This window comes from Pectinophora gossypiella, chromosome 13 (assembly GCF_024362695.1).
Source record: "Pectinophora gossypiella chromosome 13, ilPecGoss1.1, whole genome shotgun sequence".
NCBI lineage: Eukaryota > Metazoa > Arthropoda > Insecta > Lepidoptera > Gelechiidae > Pectinophora > Pectinophora gossypiella.
Window position 1 is genome coordinate 10,908,536 of NC_065416.1, and position 22,309 is coordinate 10,930,844.

General features: G+C 38.7%; 1 protein-coding gene across 2 annotated transcripts in view; it reads left to right on the top strand.

Annotated features, from left to right (window-relative positions):
* The first annotated feature begins 3,709 nt into the window (after positions 1-3,709).
* The window catches only part of LOC126371836 (G-protein coupled receptor Mth2-like), a 63,472-nt gene continuing 44,872 nt past the window's right edge, over positions 3,710-22,309 (top strand). For both annotated transcript variants that reach the window (XR_007567087.1, XM_050017216.1), the window contains exons 1-3: positions 3,710-4,439; positions 15,778-15,955; positions 17,655-17,846. Coding sequence is in view for 1 of the 2 variants with exons in the window: in XM_050017216.1 (XP_049873173.1) it covers positions 3,999-4,439; positions 15,778-15,955; positions 17,655-17,846 (811 nt within the window). In the remaining variant the exon portion in view is untranslated. The remainder of the gene's footprint in view (positions 4,440-15,777; positions 15,956-17,654; positions 17,847-22,309) is intronic.

Here is a 22,309-nt window from a genome sequence, read left to right on the forward strand (position 1 = left end):
GTATACTATACACCCTACTACTGGATTTTGCAGATCGGTCACTAGGTAGGCGAAAATCGCACAGTGTGTTGGGCGAGTTACATTCGATTGCGATTTTTAAGCTATAAGTACATAATAAAAACCTTCTTATATAAAAGTAGGTTTTTTTCAGACGTGCTTGTTTAGTTCAATATGCTAAGGGTTTCACACACTACAGTATCTATTAAATGAATAGTGTTCTTTCAAAATGGATGGGCCATTGTTATATGGACATAGGTACCGAGGGTAAAACTGCCTTACACTGCTCCAAACATTTATCAATTTTGTACCCGCATTTCATGCCGATATTTCCCATTTTGCCCCTTAGGATTACACTTGATTTTTCTTTTAAGACCCGACTTGTTCTTGTTCTTTGTCCTTCGAAAGAAAACGATAGTTTTTTTTTTTTTTTTTGACATGACTTTTTGTACATTTGCCGCAGATGGCATTAACTACTTGGCCGGAGAACTGGAGAGCACTGAGGGCTCTCACTCGGTACAAAATTTTAGACAACAGGCCTGAGGGTGCCCAGATGGGCGCGAACCTCGGCTCAGGGCGTCGTCTGGGGTTGATTAATATCGACCCTTTCGGGTCGATAGCAATAAGCGCTAAATGAGGGAAATCGTCGACCATGCCTGCGGGGTCGGTATCGGGGTTGTGAAGTGTTTGTTGTCGCGATCTCATTGGCCGCCTCTATGGTTATTGTAATCGGGTCGCCGGGATCGTATATTACGTCCTTCGGACGCCGATACTTTTCAGTACCGTCCCTGAACATAAGTAGGATGGAAAACCCAAGTAATAATTAGTGATTGATTGCCGCGGGTGGGTTACCTAAAGCGTGTCTAATATTGCATTGTTATTGGAACATGCATAACAATAATATTTATTCTGGGCAATAATATTAGGTACACCTATATTATTGCCCAGAATCAATATATGATGTTCCTGATATATCATAAATAAATAAACAGACATATTACTGATGACGATTACAACAAACAAGTGAGTAAAAGAGATAACATTTTCGAGAAATATGTGAATTTAAATGGTAGAGTTCTAGAGTAATTACGGGGATTTACCTTCCAACAACAATATTTTTTCTACAGAGAGATACCTATTACATATATCCAACATTCGTCAATCATGACTTTTTATTCAAACCAAAATCGACCTTATTATCACTGTGCTGTGATCGTTATTTGTAGGGTCTATACCGTGGAAATACCACGGTAAAACCCGTTAAAACCACGATCACACCATAGACAAAATTATTGCCGACAAAGTTTAGAAAAATCTACCATATCTTCCACTCATTATTATTCTGATAAAAATAAAGTGAAGCAATTATAGGTAGCAACATAATTCTATACGTATTTGATCCAAATATCAATTCCTCTGCCATTAAGTACATTATATTTTTACCCCGAGCAATGACAAAATAGATAATTATCACCTTAAAGCTGAACAGCGCCATCTATACGTATATTTGTTTTAGAGAACGTAGCCAGGAAGTCCGTCATAGACGTAAAATCAACGTAAAATAAATGTTACTATATAGTATAGACTCATCATAACCATAAACAACATACAGTTAACATTTCTTGCAAATGGAACGCGTGGATGCCGATTCTGTTAATATTGCATGTTGTCGAAAATCTATTTCCAGCGTACGTACAATATTGGCGTATATTGCGGCGCGCTCGTTCTGGTCTGAGCTAAGCTATTTCAAGTGCAGTGACCGTTTGTGTTATTGGAGACTCCAACGTGAGTGATGGAGATGCATGATATGATGCATAAACTCACGCCCGTTATCAGTAAAGGGGTAAGCAGAGTCACAAGCAATTAAGAGACAAGCAGTTTAAAAACCATTAAAACCAATCCGTTTAAAATCAAAAAAGCCGTTTAAAACCGAAATCAACCATTTTTTTCGGTTTAAAACGGCAGCTGTTGATGACTATGTTTTTCTTAATGTACTCCACTTATAACTACATTTTCTTGATTTTACCGAGGTACGGATACTTATAACGGAGTACCTATAAACTGTGTAAAGAGTTTTGAATTTGTTATAATATTATACTGTTATTGATTAATAAATATACTTAGCGTGTTTAGTTCTAGTTGGTCCGTCGTGGGTAGGTACTTTCTATTGATATTCTATAAACTAATTAAGTAAAACGAAACATGACGTCAGGTGACCAAAAATTGCCCATAATGAAGTTTAAAACACAGTTCTTTTATTGTTGTAAGCGAGTTGTGAATAGTTTTAAAACGATTTGTTTGGGGTTTAAAACGGCAACATTTTGCTTAAAACATTTTAAATCGGTTGTTTTACATCTATACCTACTTGATACATACACCTACTTTTGATACGAAGTCCGTAGATGAAATGATGAGCACTATGGTGACAGGTGTTCAGCTCAAAATCGTCCCTGTTGTTATAATTAGTTATTAGTAGAAGTGTAGCTAGAGAGTAGGTAGGTACTAACTTACCTACTTACTCTACGGTGTTATCATTTCTACCACAATAATACCTAAGAAAGTAGTAATCCCCCTGTCAGATTTAAAAATGTTACCTTGTTAAATTACTTATTTTTATTACAACGTATTTGTTAATACGACATTCCCGTGAAGATACGTTTGTTGGCAATCAAATTTGCATATAGCATATTATTATTACCTAATCTCTAATAGGGTGGGCAGAGCCACAAGTCCTCGAAAAGAGAAATGACAGACACTTCTTATAACTACTTAACATAGGTACCTATAATGACGCACTAGCTTTAGGCCAGCTTGATTTTATCTTAGCTCAAAGGACCATGACTGTAACTGTATGAGACCCGACCCCCCTTCCAACAGGTACCTAATTTATTGTATTTCATTTGTATCTGTAAAAGATAACCAATTAGTTCTAACTTCAAATTCCATGGGGTTTAAAAATAAAATAAAAAAAAGTTTGACGAAAAATCGAAATTGGTTGAAACAATGTTGTACTAGGCGATAGGTACCCAAAATTGTACTTAAAAATCCGAATTCCGGCTATACCCAGCATTTTTAGAGAAAGTCGCCATATAACAAACATATCAACTCACTAAGACGAATTAGATATTTTATGTCTGGAATCTGTTGATGGAGGGATTGACGTTTTGGCTCATCGTCCTTTCCCAGCCAGGGTTGAGATTTTACATGCTGTGTCCGGGTTGTGTATTGTCGTAATACTTGGATATTACACAAAGCATACTACCTATCAACAACCGGCTGGCACGATCATAGGTATTTGATAAAATAATTAGTTTCTCGCGACTATGCACTCGATATATCTGAAAAACAAGAAAAGAAGTGCAAGAGAAGTGTGTCAGGATCGAAGCAAATGGAATTCTATAGTCTCTGGTTACCCCGGTGGGAAATAGGCGTGAGTTTATGTAGGTATGTATGTATGTATGTATATCTGAAAAACGCCAGTTTTCTCTATATATTTTCCACGTTACTCTTAAATACCTATGAGCTGTACGCAATTGGCATCTCGTAAGCATATTTTGTAATGTATTTAATAAAATAAATAGGTAATTTCCAGTGGTCGTTGTCGTCTCACCAGTTCACTAGAAATCGTGGTTAAATGAGTTTGGTCCGTAAGTCTCGTTCAATTCGATTGTTGTATTGTGTTTTTTAACCAATGTTGTGTTGGGCTAGCCCGTTTCGCCCAGTCGGGGTAACAACACCGCGCCCGACACACGTCTTACGGAGCTCGCACCTCGAGTAAACCTTATCTCTTATCAAAATAAAGTATGATACATAAATTCACCTCACGAGTGTTCTGATAAGACACTTCATCCGCGATAAACGCTTACGAATCGAGGACTGATTTCACGTTAATTTTAGTTATAAATCAATCACAAGACGGTTTGTGTACTTTTAATTTAATTTTTGTGTTGAAAATACACCATTTACAGGTTTTTTAAGTTGAAAAAATTGAATTATTTAAAATGAAGTTAAAGGTGCCGGTGTTAGTTTTGCTAGTGACAGCGAGTTCAGTGAGTTGTGCACCATGTTCCACTGTGGAAAGTTTGGACATATCAACAGGTGAGCTTTTTGAGAACGGCACAGTGATTCATAATGGGATTGAATACCCCAGTAGTGCCTGGTATACCGTGGAGGAAGAGGGCCGGGAGGTGCGGCTTGGATGCCCTTGCATCGGGAGGACTTGCCTGTGGAAGTGCTGCGCGGAGGGGCACATGTACTTTAACAAGTCATGTACAGCAACTGGTATGGAGGAGGTGAATCCTTTCCGGCCGACAGTGTTCAAAGGGCGGGATCCACTGGATGTGGCTGCGGACCGTCACTTCTTCTACATGTACAACCGACCCTGCACCGACAGATACCTCGTAGATACACTCTCCAGCCGCGACGAGGTGTTCGTACAAGAGGTACGTTTTAAAGACTCATAGATGCACTTACATCATAATCCCCTAGCGCTTGTCTGGTCTGGTTTGACACACTGAGTCCAGCGAATTATTTGTAAACAATGGTGAAATTATGAACCATTAGTAACAGTTGTCATAATTATAAAATTGATGTTTTTGTAGGTGTTTTAAGTTTATTACATTGCTGGGGTCATCATCATCAATTTAAGAGCCACGTTCTTGTCGGTGCAGCATTGTCCATGCTACTTTTTAGGGAAAAATAGGGCAGTGGTTTCCCTCTTGCATTCCGCCCCATTGCTGGGCTACTTACATATTTATTCAAAACTGTAATGTAATGGCAGAAACATTATAAAACTAATAGTTGCTTGGCATTGGGATCACATAACCTATAGAATGCTATTGCTTCTATTTATTTCGATTAGAATAATAATGGGTGGAAGTTGTATTTGTACCTTGGTGTAATAAAAAGGGTCATGAAGATAAAAGATGCATGTCTGTTATCCAAGAAATTACAAGTATAAACTAAGAAAAAACTTAACCACGCCATCTATCGTGTTTTTGGGGAAGTAATTTAAATTATGTACCTAAATAAAATAAATGAATAAATAAAAAAATAATAAAATAAATGATAATTAATGAATTATGAATTGAATAAATTTTCTGCTGTGACTTGTGGGGTACGTAGGTACCTCCATTGGAATATAGGCATGTACTTACCGTAAAGTTGAAACTCCAATATAACGACAACATTGTAAGTTGTACCTACTCGTAACATCTCAATTAACGGTACGTAAACACTCAACTTCGTTTACCTAACATTAACACGGGCTCATAAAGATAAGCAAACACATTAACAACACCTAATTGGTTAACGGTCTCTGTGGTCTAGTGGTTGAGCGTTGGACTCACGATCCGGAGGCCCCGGGTTCGAATCCCGGTGGGAACACATACATACATACATAAACTCACGCCCGTAATCCCTAATGGGGTGGGCAGAGCCACAAGTAATCAAAGACAACTTGCAGCCACTGTTGATACGATGTTGTAAGCTGGATATGATGAACCTTATGGTGATAAGGGATCAGCCTATCGCCCATAACATTAGTCCATCATGTTAGAGCACACAATCCCTCTGTCGGTTCCCGGTGGGAACATATCATAAAAATCACTTTGTGGTCCCTAGTTCGGTTAGGACATTACAGGCTGATCATCTGATTGTCCGAAAGTAAGATGATCCGTGCTTCGGAAGGCACGTTAAGCCGTTGGTCCCGGTTACTATTACTGATGTAAGTACATAGTCGTTATATTATGAGTTTTGTCAGGGGCCTTTGACGGCTCAATAATAAGCCTGACACCAGGGTTGATGAGGTTGGTAATCCACCTTACAACCCACATGATAGAAGAAGAGTATGAATTGTAATATATATTATACTACTATAGTATGGATAACTAGTGTATCTATAACCTCACCTATATTATCACTTGTTACTCGCAAAAAGTAGGTGAAGTATACAGAGCGAGTTAAACTGAAAAGAACATAATTCTGCAAGTTCGCGCGTGGCGGTGTACATCAAGATGTTAAATTGTCAGTCGGTATGTAAACTTGTTTTTACCGACCGACTGAAATGTGTTTACTTAGCATTCAATAAATTACCCGCAGGCATAAATCACATCTTGAAGATTATACTTTATCTTCAGATTTATATACTTAAACTTACGGCTTTAATTATGTTAACCCAAACAATTAGCGGACACAACATCGTGGTGCGTAGTATATCGCGGGCTTTGAGCCTTTGACCAATAGCCGTTCGATGTTTATCTGTGTCAAAACGTGCAGTACCTTGTTACCGCGCCGCACGCGATAGCGTAACCCGTGCCGCGGCCACAGGTACAAAACGTAAATAAGTAATTTTGCAGACGTTTTTGGTGTTTGCTTTTCAAGATATCTTTGATAGACTATACAGGATGGCCTAAGAGTAAAACGAAAATGTCGTAGGTACCAAAATAAACCTACCTCCTATATATTCAACAACGTTTTAAAGACATACATAGACATTTTACTAACAATTTCAGCATTGCAAATCTCTACATGATTACCGAATGAGAGCTTTCAGGCAGCGATTTTTATTTATTTAGACGAGTCACAGGGACTGTAACCTGGAAACTGACAGAGGGCAGCTATAACGTCAGTACTATTCAGAGGCGGAGGACAGGAGTCCCAGTACGGCTTTGAAATATACTACTTTGGCCATCCCACTCGCATCAGACAGAGTACTGCGGGGCAGAAGACAAGAAGGAAACCACTGACCTATTTTTCCCTAAAAAGTAGCATGGAGGATGCTACACCGACAAGAGCGTGGCTCTTAAATTAGTGATGATGATGTATCTCTATCGATGTGGGTAGAGCCATGCACAAAGCATTAATGCAGCGACTCTTGATATTATTTTCTATTTATGACGACTATTATGATGAACCGTTCGGTGGCGGGTTATAAAGTATCAGCCCATCGCCCATGGATATGTTTCATCATTTAGGAAAGGACATTTCATTAGGTACGGCCACGCACTTGAGTCGTTGTTCCATAATAGAAAAGCAATTCTAGTGCACTCGTCTATTTTTGGAAATATGTATGGTATTTCCTCGTATGATCTACGAGTTTGCTGCACGTACATGAATAATAAATCGTCATAGTATAAACAAGGGAGCGAATTGCAACGATTAAACGTTCTAATAATGGATTCCCGGGTTGCATTCTTGGTTATGGCTTATCTTATCTCCCTTTGCTATGATATAGGTGCTAGGTATGTTCAGACCTCCATTAATGTTCAAGAATACCAACACCTAGTTTTAAAGGCCCCTGCAGGCCTAGCACGCTATGTAAGCGCGACGTGAGATAAAGTAAGGTACTTGGTACACGCGACTACCGGGACATCCGCGTTTTTTTAAGGCGTTGGACTCCAAATGAAATATCTTATTATTGCATACCCTCTATTCCTAGTAGTCTTACCAGTTGAACTATACAAATACCTATTTTCATAAGAAATAAGAAAATTTATAGTTTTTGACATCGTTTGTGTGACACGCTTATCATATTGAAGTCGCGCGCAAGTCGATGCGTGAATGACGAACCTTAACTCGTTTGACAACTCGCGCTTTGACTTTTACTTGCTCTAGTCGCGCAGTTAGTTAGAGTGCTAGACCTGCTCATAAGACGTACCAGGACTAGGAATGCAAGAAAGGAGCTTTCCCGAAAGACATAGGAACCTACCTGCTAAGTACTACCACATGCGCGTGAGCGTTAGCGTACTAGGGTCGATTAATTCTTTCAATATGATCCCCTCAGAAACGCGAGCCGAGCCTCGCGCCCAACTGGGCACTCTCAGACCTGTTGTCTTAAATTTTGTACCGAGTGAGAGCCCTCAGCGCTCTCCATTTCTCCGGCCAAGTAGTTAATGCCATCTGCGGCAAATGTACAATAAGTCACGTCAAAAAAAAACTATCGCTTTTTTCGAAGGACAAATGATAAGAACAAGTCGGATCTTAAGAGAAACATCAAGTGTAATCCTAAGGGGCAAAATGAGAAATATCGGCATGAAATGCGGGTACAAAATTGGGGCAGTGTAAGGCAGTTTTACCCTCGGTACCTATGTCCATATAACAATGGCCCATCCATTTTGAAAGAACACTATTAATTTAATCTTTCGAACGCCGGAACGCGGATCTCGACCAGACACAATGTAAAATCTATTGTGTCTGGTATCTCGGCATATGAGAGGTTAATAGATACTGTGTGTGAAACCCTTAGCATGTTGAGCTAAACAAGCAAACAACTGTGGTTAAAATTGTATGTTAAATAAAAATCACACTTTGAATTAAGTTTTCCGACATATGTTAATTCTCAAGCCCGGTAGCAATAACAAACCATTTAGAACAATAAACACGGCACATTGCAGCTAAACTGGAAACCACACTTGTTAACAATCCGCCGTATGCTTCGGAATCAAACATACGTACAAATCCTCAATGGGATGGGCAGATCCACAGTAATCGGAGGTCATGTAGCCTATTTTGATACGAAAGTTCTTAGTTGGATATGACGACCCGTATTGAGACAGGACGGGGCGATCCGTAGGAAATTAATGGTCACAATGGGCAAAAATTACGCAATCCCTATGTCGGGTTTTACGACATGTCTGAAAAGATAAGCATGTGTTCGGAGCAAGCGTCCATCAAGGTAAATAGTAAAAAATAAAATTACGCATTAAAACTTTCGTAGCATTTATTACTAGGTATATCTCTGGTGGGTTATCGGGTGAGAGCCCTCGGCGCGCCCCATTTGTCCGTCCATGTATTGTATTTGATTGAATGTCATCCCAGACAATTACACACATACATAAACAGCCTATATACGTCCCACAGCTGTGCACAGGCCTTCCCTCAATCAACTGGAGGGGGTATGGAGCATACGTCCACCACGCTGCTCCACTGTGGGTTGGTGGAGACAGACAATTAATTCAACACAATAAATAAAAACGTTCAAGGATTCAACGAATGATAAATTGCGGGCCTCTAATGGCGTGTGTTGGTATGGGCAATGGGTTGGAACTATCATCAGAAACTATTAAAATAAGTTACAATCTTAGAAAAACAATAATTTTAGGATTTCAATATCAAATCTGAAACAGGACAGTGGTTGTCAGTTGTATTGTGATGATTTGTGGTTCTGCCACCCCTTTCAGTTTGTGTAGGCAATATCTATGCAGAATAGTTTACTGTTTTGGATACACTATGGCCAAACTTCGTTTATTTTGTTTGAACTAAACTCAGCTAAACTACGTAGATCTGCTAAAACTGCCAGTGAATAGTAAATACAACAAGTATTTGTAGTACAACTAGAGAAAATTTACGAAATGGGTCACGTACTGTTGTAAGTTTTACAAAATTATTTATTTAAAACACGCGAAACTTAGGTAAGTACTTACGTAAGTATGTGGATCCTACATAATACTACACTAAAGAGTAAATATACAACCGTGTGTACTCATTTTCGTAAAATATTTTGAATTGTGACTACTATTTGTAACTTCCTTGAACTAAATATTTGTATTTAGTTTTCGAAAAGCATAACAATTTACAAACCACAGTTTGTCTAAATGAATCGCGTACCTACTGTTGTAAGTTTTTGTTTGACTAAATAATGTATACTATAATATAGGTATACCTATACAAAAATGTATATTTTAGTAAAATATCTTGCATTGCGACTCTTGTATTTTGTAAGTTCGTAGAACTACATAGGTATCTAAATTTAGTTTTAGAAAAGCATAACAATTTACAAAACACAGTTAAGGAATGTAAAATAATGTTGAAATATTATATTTTAACCACTGACGTTTTTATGACACCTAACCTATGTGTGTGAGTGTGTGTGTGTGTGTATTGATAAGATGTCATGTCATATATTCATTAGGATTGATGTATAAAATATGTTACTATAGTTTCATTAGGCTCCAGGAACCTCAGCCAAGATGCAATGGTGGTTTAAAAACGTCATCATCTCCCTAGCATTATCCCATTTTTCACAGGATCCGCTTACCTAGCCTGAAGATTTGACAGGTCCGGTTTTTTACAGAAGCGACTGCTTGTCTGACCTTCCAACCTGCGAAGGGAAAACCCGCCCAATACAGGTTAGGATTAGGGTTTGCAGTACCGGAACTGAACTGGATTTTCGAATTCCCGGTACTGGAGCCAATCCAGTACCGGGAATTACCGGGAAGTTTCGAAACTTCGGTACCTACTGAAAAAAAATTAAATTCGTAATTATTTTATGAGTATGACGAAATTAAACACCAAAACGCTTTTTAAAATATTTAATCAACTTACTACTAAATATACTTACTAGTAAATACTAAATATACTTAGCTTTAAATTTGGTAATTGAGATCACGCACACATTACTTCTACATTCTGCTGTCCTGACACGCCTGTATCGCCTTTCTCTCGAACAAAGAACTGTGCCTAAATCCTGGAAGCTTGCTAACGTACAACCGGTGCCTAAGAAGGGTAGCCGTGCCGACCCGGCCAACTATAGACCGATCGCCATTACTTCCATCATTTGCAAAGTGATGGAGAGAGTCCTAAACAGTAAACTGCTGACGTACCTAGAGACAAACGATCTGCTTTGTGATCACCAATACGGTTTTCGCAGAGGTCGTTCAACCGGTGATCTTCTAGTGTACGTCACGCACTACTGGGGCGAGGCCATCGAGAAACACGGCGAGGCCCTCGCTGTGTCCTTGGACATCTCAAAGGCCTTCGACTGGGTATGGCACGCTGGCTTGTTAAGTAAGCTTCCAGCATACGGCATTCCCGCTGGCTTCAGCACCTGGATATCAGACTTCCTGAGTGAGCGATCGATAAGAGTAGTCATTGACGGCGGCTCTTCTGACCTTATCGCTATTGATGCCGGGGTTCCTCAGGGGTCTGTCCTCTCTGCGACTCTCTTCCTGTTGCACATCAATGACTTGCTTATGTCAGGCATTGTTGGGTACGCTGATGACAGTACTGTCTTAGAGAGGTATGTGTCCGGTGCTGCAGCTACCGCGGAAGTAGTTCGATCTCTTCGAGAGGATTTGGTGGAACGAACGGATGAGATTCTGAAGCATGTGTCCCAATGGGGAGACAAAAATCTGGTAACGTTCAACTCTTCAAAAACACAGGCGTGTCTGTTCACCGCTAAGAAGAGTCCGTTCAACAGGACTCCTACTTTCCGAGGTGCATCTGTACCGATCACCGACCGTCTTGAGCTTCTTGGAATGGAGCTGACGTCTCGCCTCAACTTTGGAACCACCATTGAATCCAAAGCTCAAACTGCAGCCAAAAAACTGGGCATCCTAAATAGGGTTAAGCGGTACTTCTCACCTGGACAACTTTTGACCTTATATAAAGCACAAGTCCGTTCTTGCATGGAGTACTGTTCTCACCTTTGGGATGGCTCAGCTAAGTACCAACTTGCTGCGTTGGATTCTGTTGAGCGACGTGCTAAGAGGTTGATCGGCGACAGAAAGCTGGTGGAAGCCAAACTGCATAGCCTAGACCACCGCCGTAAAGTCGCCTGTCTGTCGGTTTTTTACAGATTGTACTTCGGGGAGTGTGCACAGGAGCTCCATCGGCTCATTCCACCAAGTCCATTCCATCTGAGGACATCCAGACGTACGGCGGGTTACCATCCTTACTTGGTTGACATACCACTAATCCGCACCAAGCGCTTCGCTTCATCCTTCATAATGCGCACAGCCAAGGAATGGAATGGGCTGCCGGCGTCGGTGTTTCCTGACTCTTATAACCTGGGGTCCTTTAAATCACGGGTGAATAGGCATTTTCTGGGTAAGCTCGTTCCAACGTCGACCTCTTCTTCTTGTAGAAGAACGAAGTCAAGAGCAAACCCATCTTAATTAAAAAAAAAAAAAAAAAACATTAAAAAATAACAAGAAACAATGCAAAAGCCAAAGGAAACTAGCCGTGAACACACTGTGTTTATTTTATTGAATGATTCAAAGCATAAGGTTATTTATTATGCACAAAATATAACCTACAATATAAACAAACTACCTAGTTCACGATAAATAAACAAGGGTATATTAAAGTACTCACCAGTCTATTACTTTTAAACAAAACACTTACTACATCGTTGCTGTACCAAGATTGGGGCGGCACTGGCATGGCGGAACGGGCCGAGCGGCCAGAAGATGCCAGCGAGCTAACCGAAAACTGCCGAATATTACCGATTACTCTAGAGTACGTACGACTCGTGCACGTACTTCTATCTTGGTTGCGTGCGTTAGCGCGCCTCACGCGCGGTTTTAAAAATTAAAATTTCGTGGCAGTATAAGTGTTTGTACAGTACCGGGAATTACCGGGACATAGTTTAGATTTCCCGGTACTAAAGATTTTTGCATTTCCCGGGAATTCTCGGTATTTTCAGTACCGAGAATTCCCGGGAGCAAACCCTAGTTAGGATACATACCTCCGAAAGTGTATTTTTCCCATGTTTTCCTTCACCGCTGAGCACACGATAATCATTTATGATCCAAACATGAATTCGAAAACAAATTCGACAATAATTGGATTATGTAATAACATGCATTTAAAGTTTTTTTCACCTCGAATACATTACATTACGGAGCATCGTATAACGTCCTAGCGTGTAAAAGCATAATAAGAAAGTATGAGAGCTCCGGGAAAGCAATAACTGGAGCTTTTTTAATCGTCCTGCACACGTTCCTTTCATTAGTTGGTGCTTTATAATGAAAGAGACAGTAGTATTACTTATAACACATACGCGTTACCAGCTCTGCATTTAAGGCCTGTGCGCCTCTTAGACTTACTCCTGTGGCTGGGGCTCCCTTGTATACATTGGCCATGGCGCAGCACATTAGTTGAGCTAACGTGTTCAACTATCTACATACTACCCAGTCTACTCGTACTAGCAACATTCATAGTAATAAAATTTCAGCATAAGTATGGTATAAGAAGACCAGGTATGCTCAATCAATGGTATAACCCTTTAATGACGTAAATGACGTAAGTGTTACCACCGTGTTATTATTAAATTGGTATCTCAGACATTCCAGGGACGTAAATTTTATTATTGAAAATTAAGTGAATTACTGACTAATGAATTTCAACTTATATAAAAAACATTAAAACTAAAAGTAAATCTTTTACTAAAAGTTCAAAATTTCCTTACAAATTAAACATAAAAACAATGGTCTACCTCTTTGATTCGTTCGGATTATTCATTCAGCCACTCATTCATTTTAAAATTAACAGTTGTTAATCATCCGTCCCTTTCCCTTTCGGCGTGTAAGAAAATGACAGGTATAACATAAAATAAAATTAGATGGTGTTTACAGGAATCAGCACCAATGTCTCCGTGGCCATGGGTCATGTTGACTAGTGGTTCTGCCCACACTTACAGGGATTACGAGCGAATATTTCCTATAAATGAAACGTATGTGACCTTTTTGCATTTATTGGAGAATCGCCGCGGTTACACCCACATACACCCACGCCTATTTGCTTTAGTTAGTGTTAGTGGCTTCTTATTGATACTCTAGCCTAGACTATTTCAATTTAAGAACTAAAAATAATTAGTTATAATTATTTTCTGGCTGATAAAATGAAATATAAAAATAAAATGCGGTAGTTCAATGATATGACAGCATTAAGTTATTCAAACTGTACTGTACTGTATGAATTACATATTATTATTTGCCTATACTATACAGGGTGTTAGTGACATGACACATCTTCCACTTTTTTATTATTCTGTTCGAAATAAAGAGATGCAATATAAGTAGCAACATAATTCTAAACATAATATCTGATCCAAATATCAAGCAACAATTATTTTTATACAGGGTGTTAGTAGATTCAGAACATGATTCCGAGTTAATATCAAGTGAAATTTTCCGTCGCAAAAGTATGGAACTGAAAATTATTTTAAAAAACTAACATTTTCATGAATTTCCCGACAGGAAATTCCAGTTGATATCAACTCAGAATTATGGTCTGAATCCCCCTTAGTATTCGTTCCGATGTCACTAACACCCTGTATACCCAATTAATATTCAATGACGACATTATTTCTAGGTTTTATTGGCGAAGAGCACTGATTAGTTGGGTGGAACAAACCAAGCAGGAGCTGTACAGTCATGACTCATGAGCAATATAATGTACCCACTTTAGGACTCGCACTAACATATTTGACATTTAGTGAGACATACAGTTCTATTTGTCAAAAAAGTTAATGTGACATGGTACCAAAGTGTATACATATTAATGCTCGTGACCGTACATATAGCTCAAGACCGGATCCAATGGTCAAGTAGTTAAAGCCATTTTGCAGCAAACATAAAAAAAGGACCTAATGGGGGAAGATTACAAAGTCAAGATCCTCAGCAGTCAGGGAAAGACGAGAAAGAAAGACATCATTCATCTTGGATATCAAAGGTTTCAGATACTCATTTGTTCCCATCATGTGTCATAAGTACATTTGATTTCTTTCAAGATCTACAAGCATTCAAGTCCATTAAGAATAAATGCAATCGTTAAGAAATAAATACTTATGCAAAGAAAAAATCTGAATCAAAATTGTTTATGTTCAATATTTGATCAAAGAGTCTATTTTAATTCACGTTATAATCCTATCACTTCCCATCGCGCATCGCTTCCAAACATGTTATGTTCGGTGGGTTATGAGTAGGCAGCTACAGCGCGGAATAAAAAGTTCACATGACATGTGTATAATATAAACAAGTTATCCTTTATAAAACTATGCCGGATATTTTGTGTGAAATAGGTTTACAAGTAAGCTGAAATATTAGGTATTAATTTTTGTGGGTATTTTTGTTTGTTATTTTTTGTTTGCGGTATCACCTTTCTGTGCTTTAAGCCTAGCTACCTTCCTCATAACGCAAGGCGATTCGTGCAAAATCTAAAAAAAAATACGAATTGAATAGGTATAAGTACCTAAGTTAGATGACAACCTAAGCCTCCTTTCCCGCAGAGCTACTTTGTTTGGATTTTGTAGGAAATAATCGGTATAATGATATCATCCAAAATGTTCAAATTTCGAACTCTTTGCTACATGTATGCTTCAATAATTAAAAGATTAAACGAACTTACCTGTAAGCGAAGTTCTATCTCAATTATACGAAGCTCCTTGTTCGAGACGGGACTCTATTTCGGCAACCTTATAATATATCGCTTACTCTTATCGCAGACCAATGCATTTTCTGATGAATGATAATCCTACATTACATACATACATAAACAGCCTATATACGTCCCACTGCTGGGCACAGGCCTCCCCTCAATCAACCGGAGGGGGTATGGAGCATACTCCACCACGCTGCTCCACTGCGGGTTGTGTTTTTTCGGCTAATAGCCGGGACCAACGGCTTAACGTGCCCTCCGAAGCACGGAATCATCTTACTTTTTCGGACAATCAGGTGATTCAAGACTGAAAAGTCCTTACCAAATAAAGGACTGTCTCACAAAGTGATTTCGACAATGTCCCCATCGGGAATCGAACCCGGACCTCCAGACCGTGAGCCTAGCGCTCTAACCACTAGACCACGTAGGTTGTCAATCCTACATTAAAATCAGGCGATTTTTTATTATTACAATACAATACAAATACACTTTATTGCACCAAAATAAAAAGAAATAATTACAAAAAGTCTCTTAACTAAGTACATGGCAAATGGCCTATACCAATGGCCTATACTATTACCTATCTACTTTGTACTTCTTTTCTTGCACCGTTGTCCCCAGAATGGCACGCTATACGAGATAGTGAACAACTTGCACCAATGGCACCCGGCGCCGACGTTCTGTGTGGATATGATGATCACCAACTCGACCCTCGCGCCGCGGCTGGTGGCGCTCGTCTGCCACCCGCAAGAAACGGACCAGGACGACAGCTCGGCTCTCTACATCGCTTACGCTATTGGTAAGTGACATGTCACATAAAAATATATCAAAAGGAAACCTATTCAGTCGGCAGATTGTTTTTTTTTATAATAGAGAGCCTATTGCCATCAATCCTGGAAGCTACGTGATTCTATGATTCAAACATGAATTCAAACTCACAAAGTCGAAATTAGTGGTTAAGACTCCGAGCTTCGATTCGAACCCCTGACCCTGACGCGTTATGCGAACAGGCTATCAAAGATAGAAAGTGCATACAATCTAGTGAGAAAGAGATTATACGAGTAAGGACAGCTACAAAATTAATGAAGATAAGTATATTAGTCCGTGGTCTAGTGGTTAGAGCGTTAGGCTCACGATCTGGAGGTCCGGGTTCGATTCCCGAACATTGTCGAAATCACTTTGTGAGACTGTCCTTTGTTTGGTAAGGACTTTTCAGGCTTGAATCACCTGATTGTCCGACAAAGTAAGGTGATTCCGTGCTTCGGAGGGCACGTTAAGCCGTTGGTCCCGGCTATTAGCCGTAAAAACACCTCCACCAACCCGCAGTGGAGCAGCGTAGTGGAGTATGCTCCATACCCCCTCCGGTTGATTGAGGGGAGGCCTGTGCCCAGCAGTGGGACGTATATAGGCAGTAGTGTATTTAAGTATATCAATTATTTAACGGAGTACCTAAGTATATATAGGTACCTACATAGTTTTGTGCAATCTGAGTATAGGTAACATACATAAGTGTCGATTACCTATTTTCTCTGCACTTCTGGAATGTTCCAAATGCACCTACTTGCTTCATATATGACTGGTTATGGTTCTGGTAACTCGTCAGGCTCTAAGAGGCCATTAAAATTTATTGTGTTTACCATTTCACTACTAGTTTACGAGGGCGTTTGCTGTTTCATTTTCGCCGTTAATTTATTGCCGTAATAAGGTTCTTATGAGGAAAAATAAAATCAGGCATTCGTTAGTACTATTTATGCTTCGGTTTTAATTAGGCTTGACAATGTTTTAATGTATAAATATAAAGTAAATCTTTCCTTTGAAGGTGAATTAGAGTAAAGGGGGGTGAACTCTTCTTTTATTAGATCAGGGGGTATGAGTAGCTACGTCATCGAACAATACCAAATTCAATTTCTAATTCAAAAATATCTTTATTCAGTAGGAACTACTGCCGTTACTAATGTATGTTTTTTTTGTAAGAAGGGGGGATATGTAACATAACTCATAACATAAGCTCACGAGTTTATCCCAACTGGAGTAGTCAGAGGGTCATCCATCTCAAGATGAACTCAGTACCTACACCTCACCGAGCTTTCTGTTAGCGATGGTGCACCTCTGACTACCCACCCCCAACTCACCCATTAGGTGAGTTTGTTACCACCTAAGCTATCGAGTCAAATCAGTTTCTTCTTACTAAACGTCAAAACACCAAATTACTATGGAATTTACATGAAAATGCATATTATTGTGACGTCATAGAAAAACGAGATAAAATCTCGGACTTATTTATTACGATTTTCTTGATTGAAATTCATAAATAAGTTATATAGAAAAAAGAAAATGTTTTTCGATAGTTTTAGATGTGTCTTTATTTAGTAACCGGAATTTCATAATTTATATTAAACCTAGGTGTACTAGTACACGACCCAATTAGTCGCGAGCTTATGCGTTATGTATGTATGTACAAAATCTAAACAAAGCATAAAAGCAATTCTTCATTCCAGGTCTGATGTTGTCAGTGCCGTTCCTCCTGGCGACGTTCCTGGTGTATGCCTTCATCCCCGAGCTGCGGAACCTACACGGCATGTGCTTGATGGCATACTGTGCCGGGCTGATCGTCGCATACCCGCTCCTGGCATACCTCAAGATGCAAGTTGGTGACGTCAATGTGGAGATCAGTGGGTGCATGGCTATTGGTAAGTTGGTCTGACACTCCATACAAAAATCTCGTTCTTACACAGAAAAAACACAGACACTACACATACACTACACTGGCACTACACAGACACTATACAGACACTACACATACACTACACAGGCACTACACAGACACTACACAGACGCACTACGTGTGAGCGAGACTGTCCGTCGTCAGCAAAGGGGCTGAGGTAATCAAGCTTTAATCGGTGCGGGACAGAGAATGCCTCTTCTATAAATAGTATTACTTATTGTTTATTCTATGACATAACATAACCGCAACAACGTCCCACTTCTGGGAGGCCTCGCCGGCGGGGGCGTGCTTGATATCCACCACGCTGCTCCAGTGCGGGTTGGTATAGATGTTTGAGGTAGTAGCCCGGACCAAGAGCTTGACGTGCCCAGTATGAAATGTCTCGTCAGTTGGTCAAATGTGTTTTTTTTATTTTTTATGGATGGGTCAGATATAGGTTTATTAGGGACGCGATATTTACTCTTAGAATGGATGGAAGTAATACTTCAGTAAATATTGATAGGTAGGGCTATAAGCATGGTCAAGAATGTGGCTTTTTTATGGATGAGTGAGACAGAGACCACTAAATGAGTTTATTAGGGATGTGACATAAACAAACCGAACGGACAGAACAAAAATGTTATAAGATCTTCTTCTTATCGTGTGGATTGTGAGGTAGAATACCAGCCTCATCAACCCTGGTGTCAGGGTTAGTATTGAGCCGCCAAAGGGCCCTGACATGACTCATAAGTTATGAGATACCTACCTTAGATAACATAAGCACACGACTGTAACCCGGTTGGGATAGTCAGAGGTACATCTATCGCAAGATGAACTAAGTACCCACACCTCACCGAGCTAACTGATATAACTCAGATACGGATGATTAAATCAAATAGCATAAAAAACAAGTAAAGTGTCTATGTGATGACGGGGATGATAAGTAAATTTATCTCATACCAGAAATAAAAATGTATTACCAAATGAGAAAGCAAAAGTAGGACTAGTGCTTCTCATATTTAAATCTATGTTTTACGGTACGGTCATGAGTACTAACATACACTTTGAAACCATGTCACATTAACTTTTTTGACAAATTAAACCGTAAGTGTCATTAAATGTCTAATATGATAGTGCGACAGGGTTCTAAAGTGGGTACATGATATTGGTCATGACTGTACTCGTAGGTAGGTACCATACTGTAATTGAAAACAAAAGACAATTAATTGGACAATTTAATAGTCAATGTTTGTCTATTATTGATTATGAATTGAATACCTACTTGAAACAATAAACAAACAAGGATTGTTCGGTTGTACAAACACTGGTGATTGAAAATTCGAAATGCATTAAAATAAACAATATTTTTGAGGAGAAACTACCTATCTTGCGTCTCTTCCATATCCAAAAATATGTTTAAAAACTAAAACCAGACTACGGAAAAAGCTCTAAAAAGTATGAAACAAGAAAATTGATATATTTCTCTGGGATTCTTCTAAATAAATAGTGATGTTTAGGTGATAGCCGTGGTCGTAGACCGGGGTACCTAAGCAAATTCTTAGGATAGATTGGCATACCTATGTACTGTACGACCACGGCTATCATCTTCGGGCCGTCAGTGCGTGGCATTTAGAATACTTAGTTTTATTATTATTGTTTTTATAATTTTGGTCTGTTTTTCTTCTTTTTTTTTTGGTAATGATTTTTGATCTTGGTTTTCTTTTTGTTTTTTTTTCTGTGTATTGATTTCCGCGTGGTTTCTGTCCTGTCTTGAATGTAATGTACCTGTCTGTCTGTGTCTGTGGTGTCGGAAGCAATGAATGTTTCTTTCTTTCTTTCATTTAAATAACACTACTTATTTGGAAGAATTTCAGAGAAATATATTCTAGTTTCACACTATTACTTATAAGTAAATTACGGTTGTGAATTGTTGCAAATCTGTAATAAAAATTGTGAAAAATAAAAATTAGGTTTTAAAAGAATATTCCTATAGCCACAAAAACATTAAATGTAAGAAAAGCAGAGAATATTTTCCCTTAATAAGGGTTGAATCTTTTTTAATTAAGATAAAGGTTAATCTAGAATGGAGTCGAATCGACACAAAGTTGGAAGAGCGCCAAGTCATGTTGATTAGATACAATCAATTTTCATGCTCGAATGCCTTGATGGCTGCAGACAGTATGAATCAAAATATTATAACAATATATTTAAGTAGGTAAGTACCTACTGCTAGATTTCCAAATGAAGCCTTTCTGGCCTTTGTGATCTTTCCTTTCCTTTCTTTCATAATTTAAAATTAGCTGATTGATGGAGGTGGTTTTTTATACCCCTCTAGGTAGTCGTCCCAAACGATCATAACTTCAATCTTGTTTACTTTGTTGAATTATGTTAAAAGTACACTTCTACATACTTTTGTTAAGTACCTATTATTATTCTTGAAATGAGGAACATATTGAGCACAACACGCGGAAGCGATGGTCCGCCTGTCAGTCAGTTTGTTTGTTCACGTATCTGAAGCTTGTTTAAAACATTGACTCGTAGTGAAGTGTAAAAAATTAGGACTTTAGCTGTTTATAAATGTTTGATGGAATCGCCATGGGGACTAGGGTAGAAGGAGTTATTAGTGGTAGGAAAAATATAGTTCCGTAGCAGTTGTTTATAGATAGCAATAGTGGTAGAACGTCCGCTGTCTAATGTCCCTACATAAGTACTATTATTAACCTTATAAGTTCGACTCTTCGTTCGAAGTTGTTGCAATAAAGAATAATACTACGTAGTATAGAACGAAAAAAGACAAATACTGAGAATTATTGAGGACAGAAGAGGCAAGATGATTGGACACCTAATAAGACACGTCCAATTTATTAAAAACATAATAGAAGGAAAGCTAGAAGGAAAGAGAGTAAGGGGAAGACCAAGAAGAGCTTACATGGAACAGATTAAAGAAAAGGTTAACGTCGTGTCTTATAGGGTAGTCAAGGAATTGGCCTTTGATAGACTGGAATGGAAAATACTATACAGACAAGAGCGCGGTTCTTAAAAAAAAAGTATAGAACGGTAACTTTGCGCCCCGCATCACACGTTAGGTTACTCCAACAACCCGTTCCCAGCAGTATGTGGATTATGCTTCATATTCTATTTTTGAGGAGTATCCAGTAATACTAGCTTAACTACCTTATTTTTGCCTAAGATACATAAATATGCCTAAATACAATAGGGCAGCATTATACTTGTAAGTAGATTATAAAAATATTCCATGGAGCTATAAATCTTCATTTTAAAACACGCATCTTTGAATCCGCGTAATTAAATAAGGTTACAGTTATTCTCTTTTTAAATGTCCTTCTAACGACATTTTTATATATTAACTTTTAAGTCGCAATCAAAAGTTTAAATTGTTTTCGCACAGAGTTGTTTGAAGTCAAATTGTAGCCGATACGGCATCTTCTTAAGCGTTATTTATTTTTCCACAAGGTCCTGTTACCTAACCGGAAAATTTGACAGGTCCGGTTATTTACAGAAGCAACTGTCTGCCTAACCTTCCAACCTGTGAAACCTTCCAACCAATATGGTTTTCCTCACGATGTTTTCCGTCGCTTCTGAGCATGTGATAATCTTCAATGATCCGAACATGAATTCGAAAACACATTCGAAAATCATAGGTTTAGGTCGGTGCTGGGATTCGAACCTCCGACCTCCAGTGAAGAGTCAAGCTTTCTTCCAACTGCGCTACCACGGCTCTTTTTTTAGCCGATACGTTTTATAAAAATATCAGATATGACTAAATAGGTATCTACTTACTTCTTTCCGAAAGCGTTTCAGTCCGCCTGCCACGTCTTTCTGAGAATATACTTTTTGATTATTTAGCTTCTTTAAAACCCGCGTTGCTCGAGATTTATTAGAAAAGTTTGTAAAGAAACGAAAAAGCGTATACAAATACAAAATAGGAAAAGAAATGTCAGTAAGTAAGTAGATAAGTAAAAAGTGTTCGTGTGTGGAAAGTAGATAGAACGCTGATAAGAGTGAAACAACTGTTTTTACTTTATTTATCTTCTGATTTGGTTAGAACATAGGACTGTTTGTGCACAAAAATTGTCGCTTTCTTTAGGCAGGTACCTTGAAGGATGCAAGGTGTCTAGAGTAAAAAAATATAATCTTCGACGTTTATTGCAGAATTAGAAGTAAATATTCATAAAATTATTAGTTAGGTAAGTAACTTTTTATTTCAGATTTAGGTACTTATTTAAATTCAATTTTCAGGCTCTACTTACATAATATAAAGTCATACTTTGTCAAAGCACGTTTGTAATAATAGGCGGGCTAGTTGAATAACGTTATGAAATCACTAACGCTAATTACAGGCTAACGGACACCACTCCCTGTAGCTAATGACTGGGGCAGGGCCGGACCCAGGAGTATTGGAGGGTCTATCAAATTGAAATATCCATC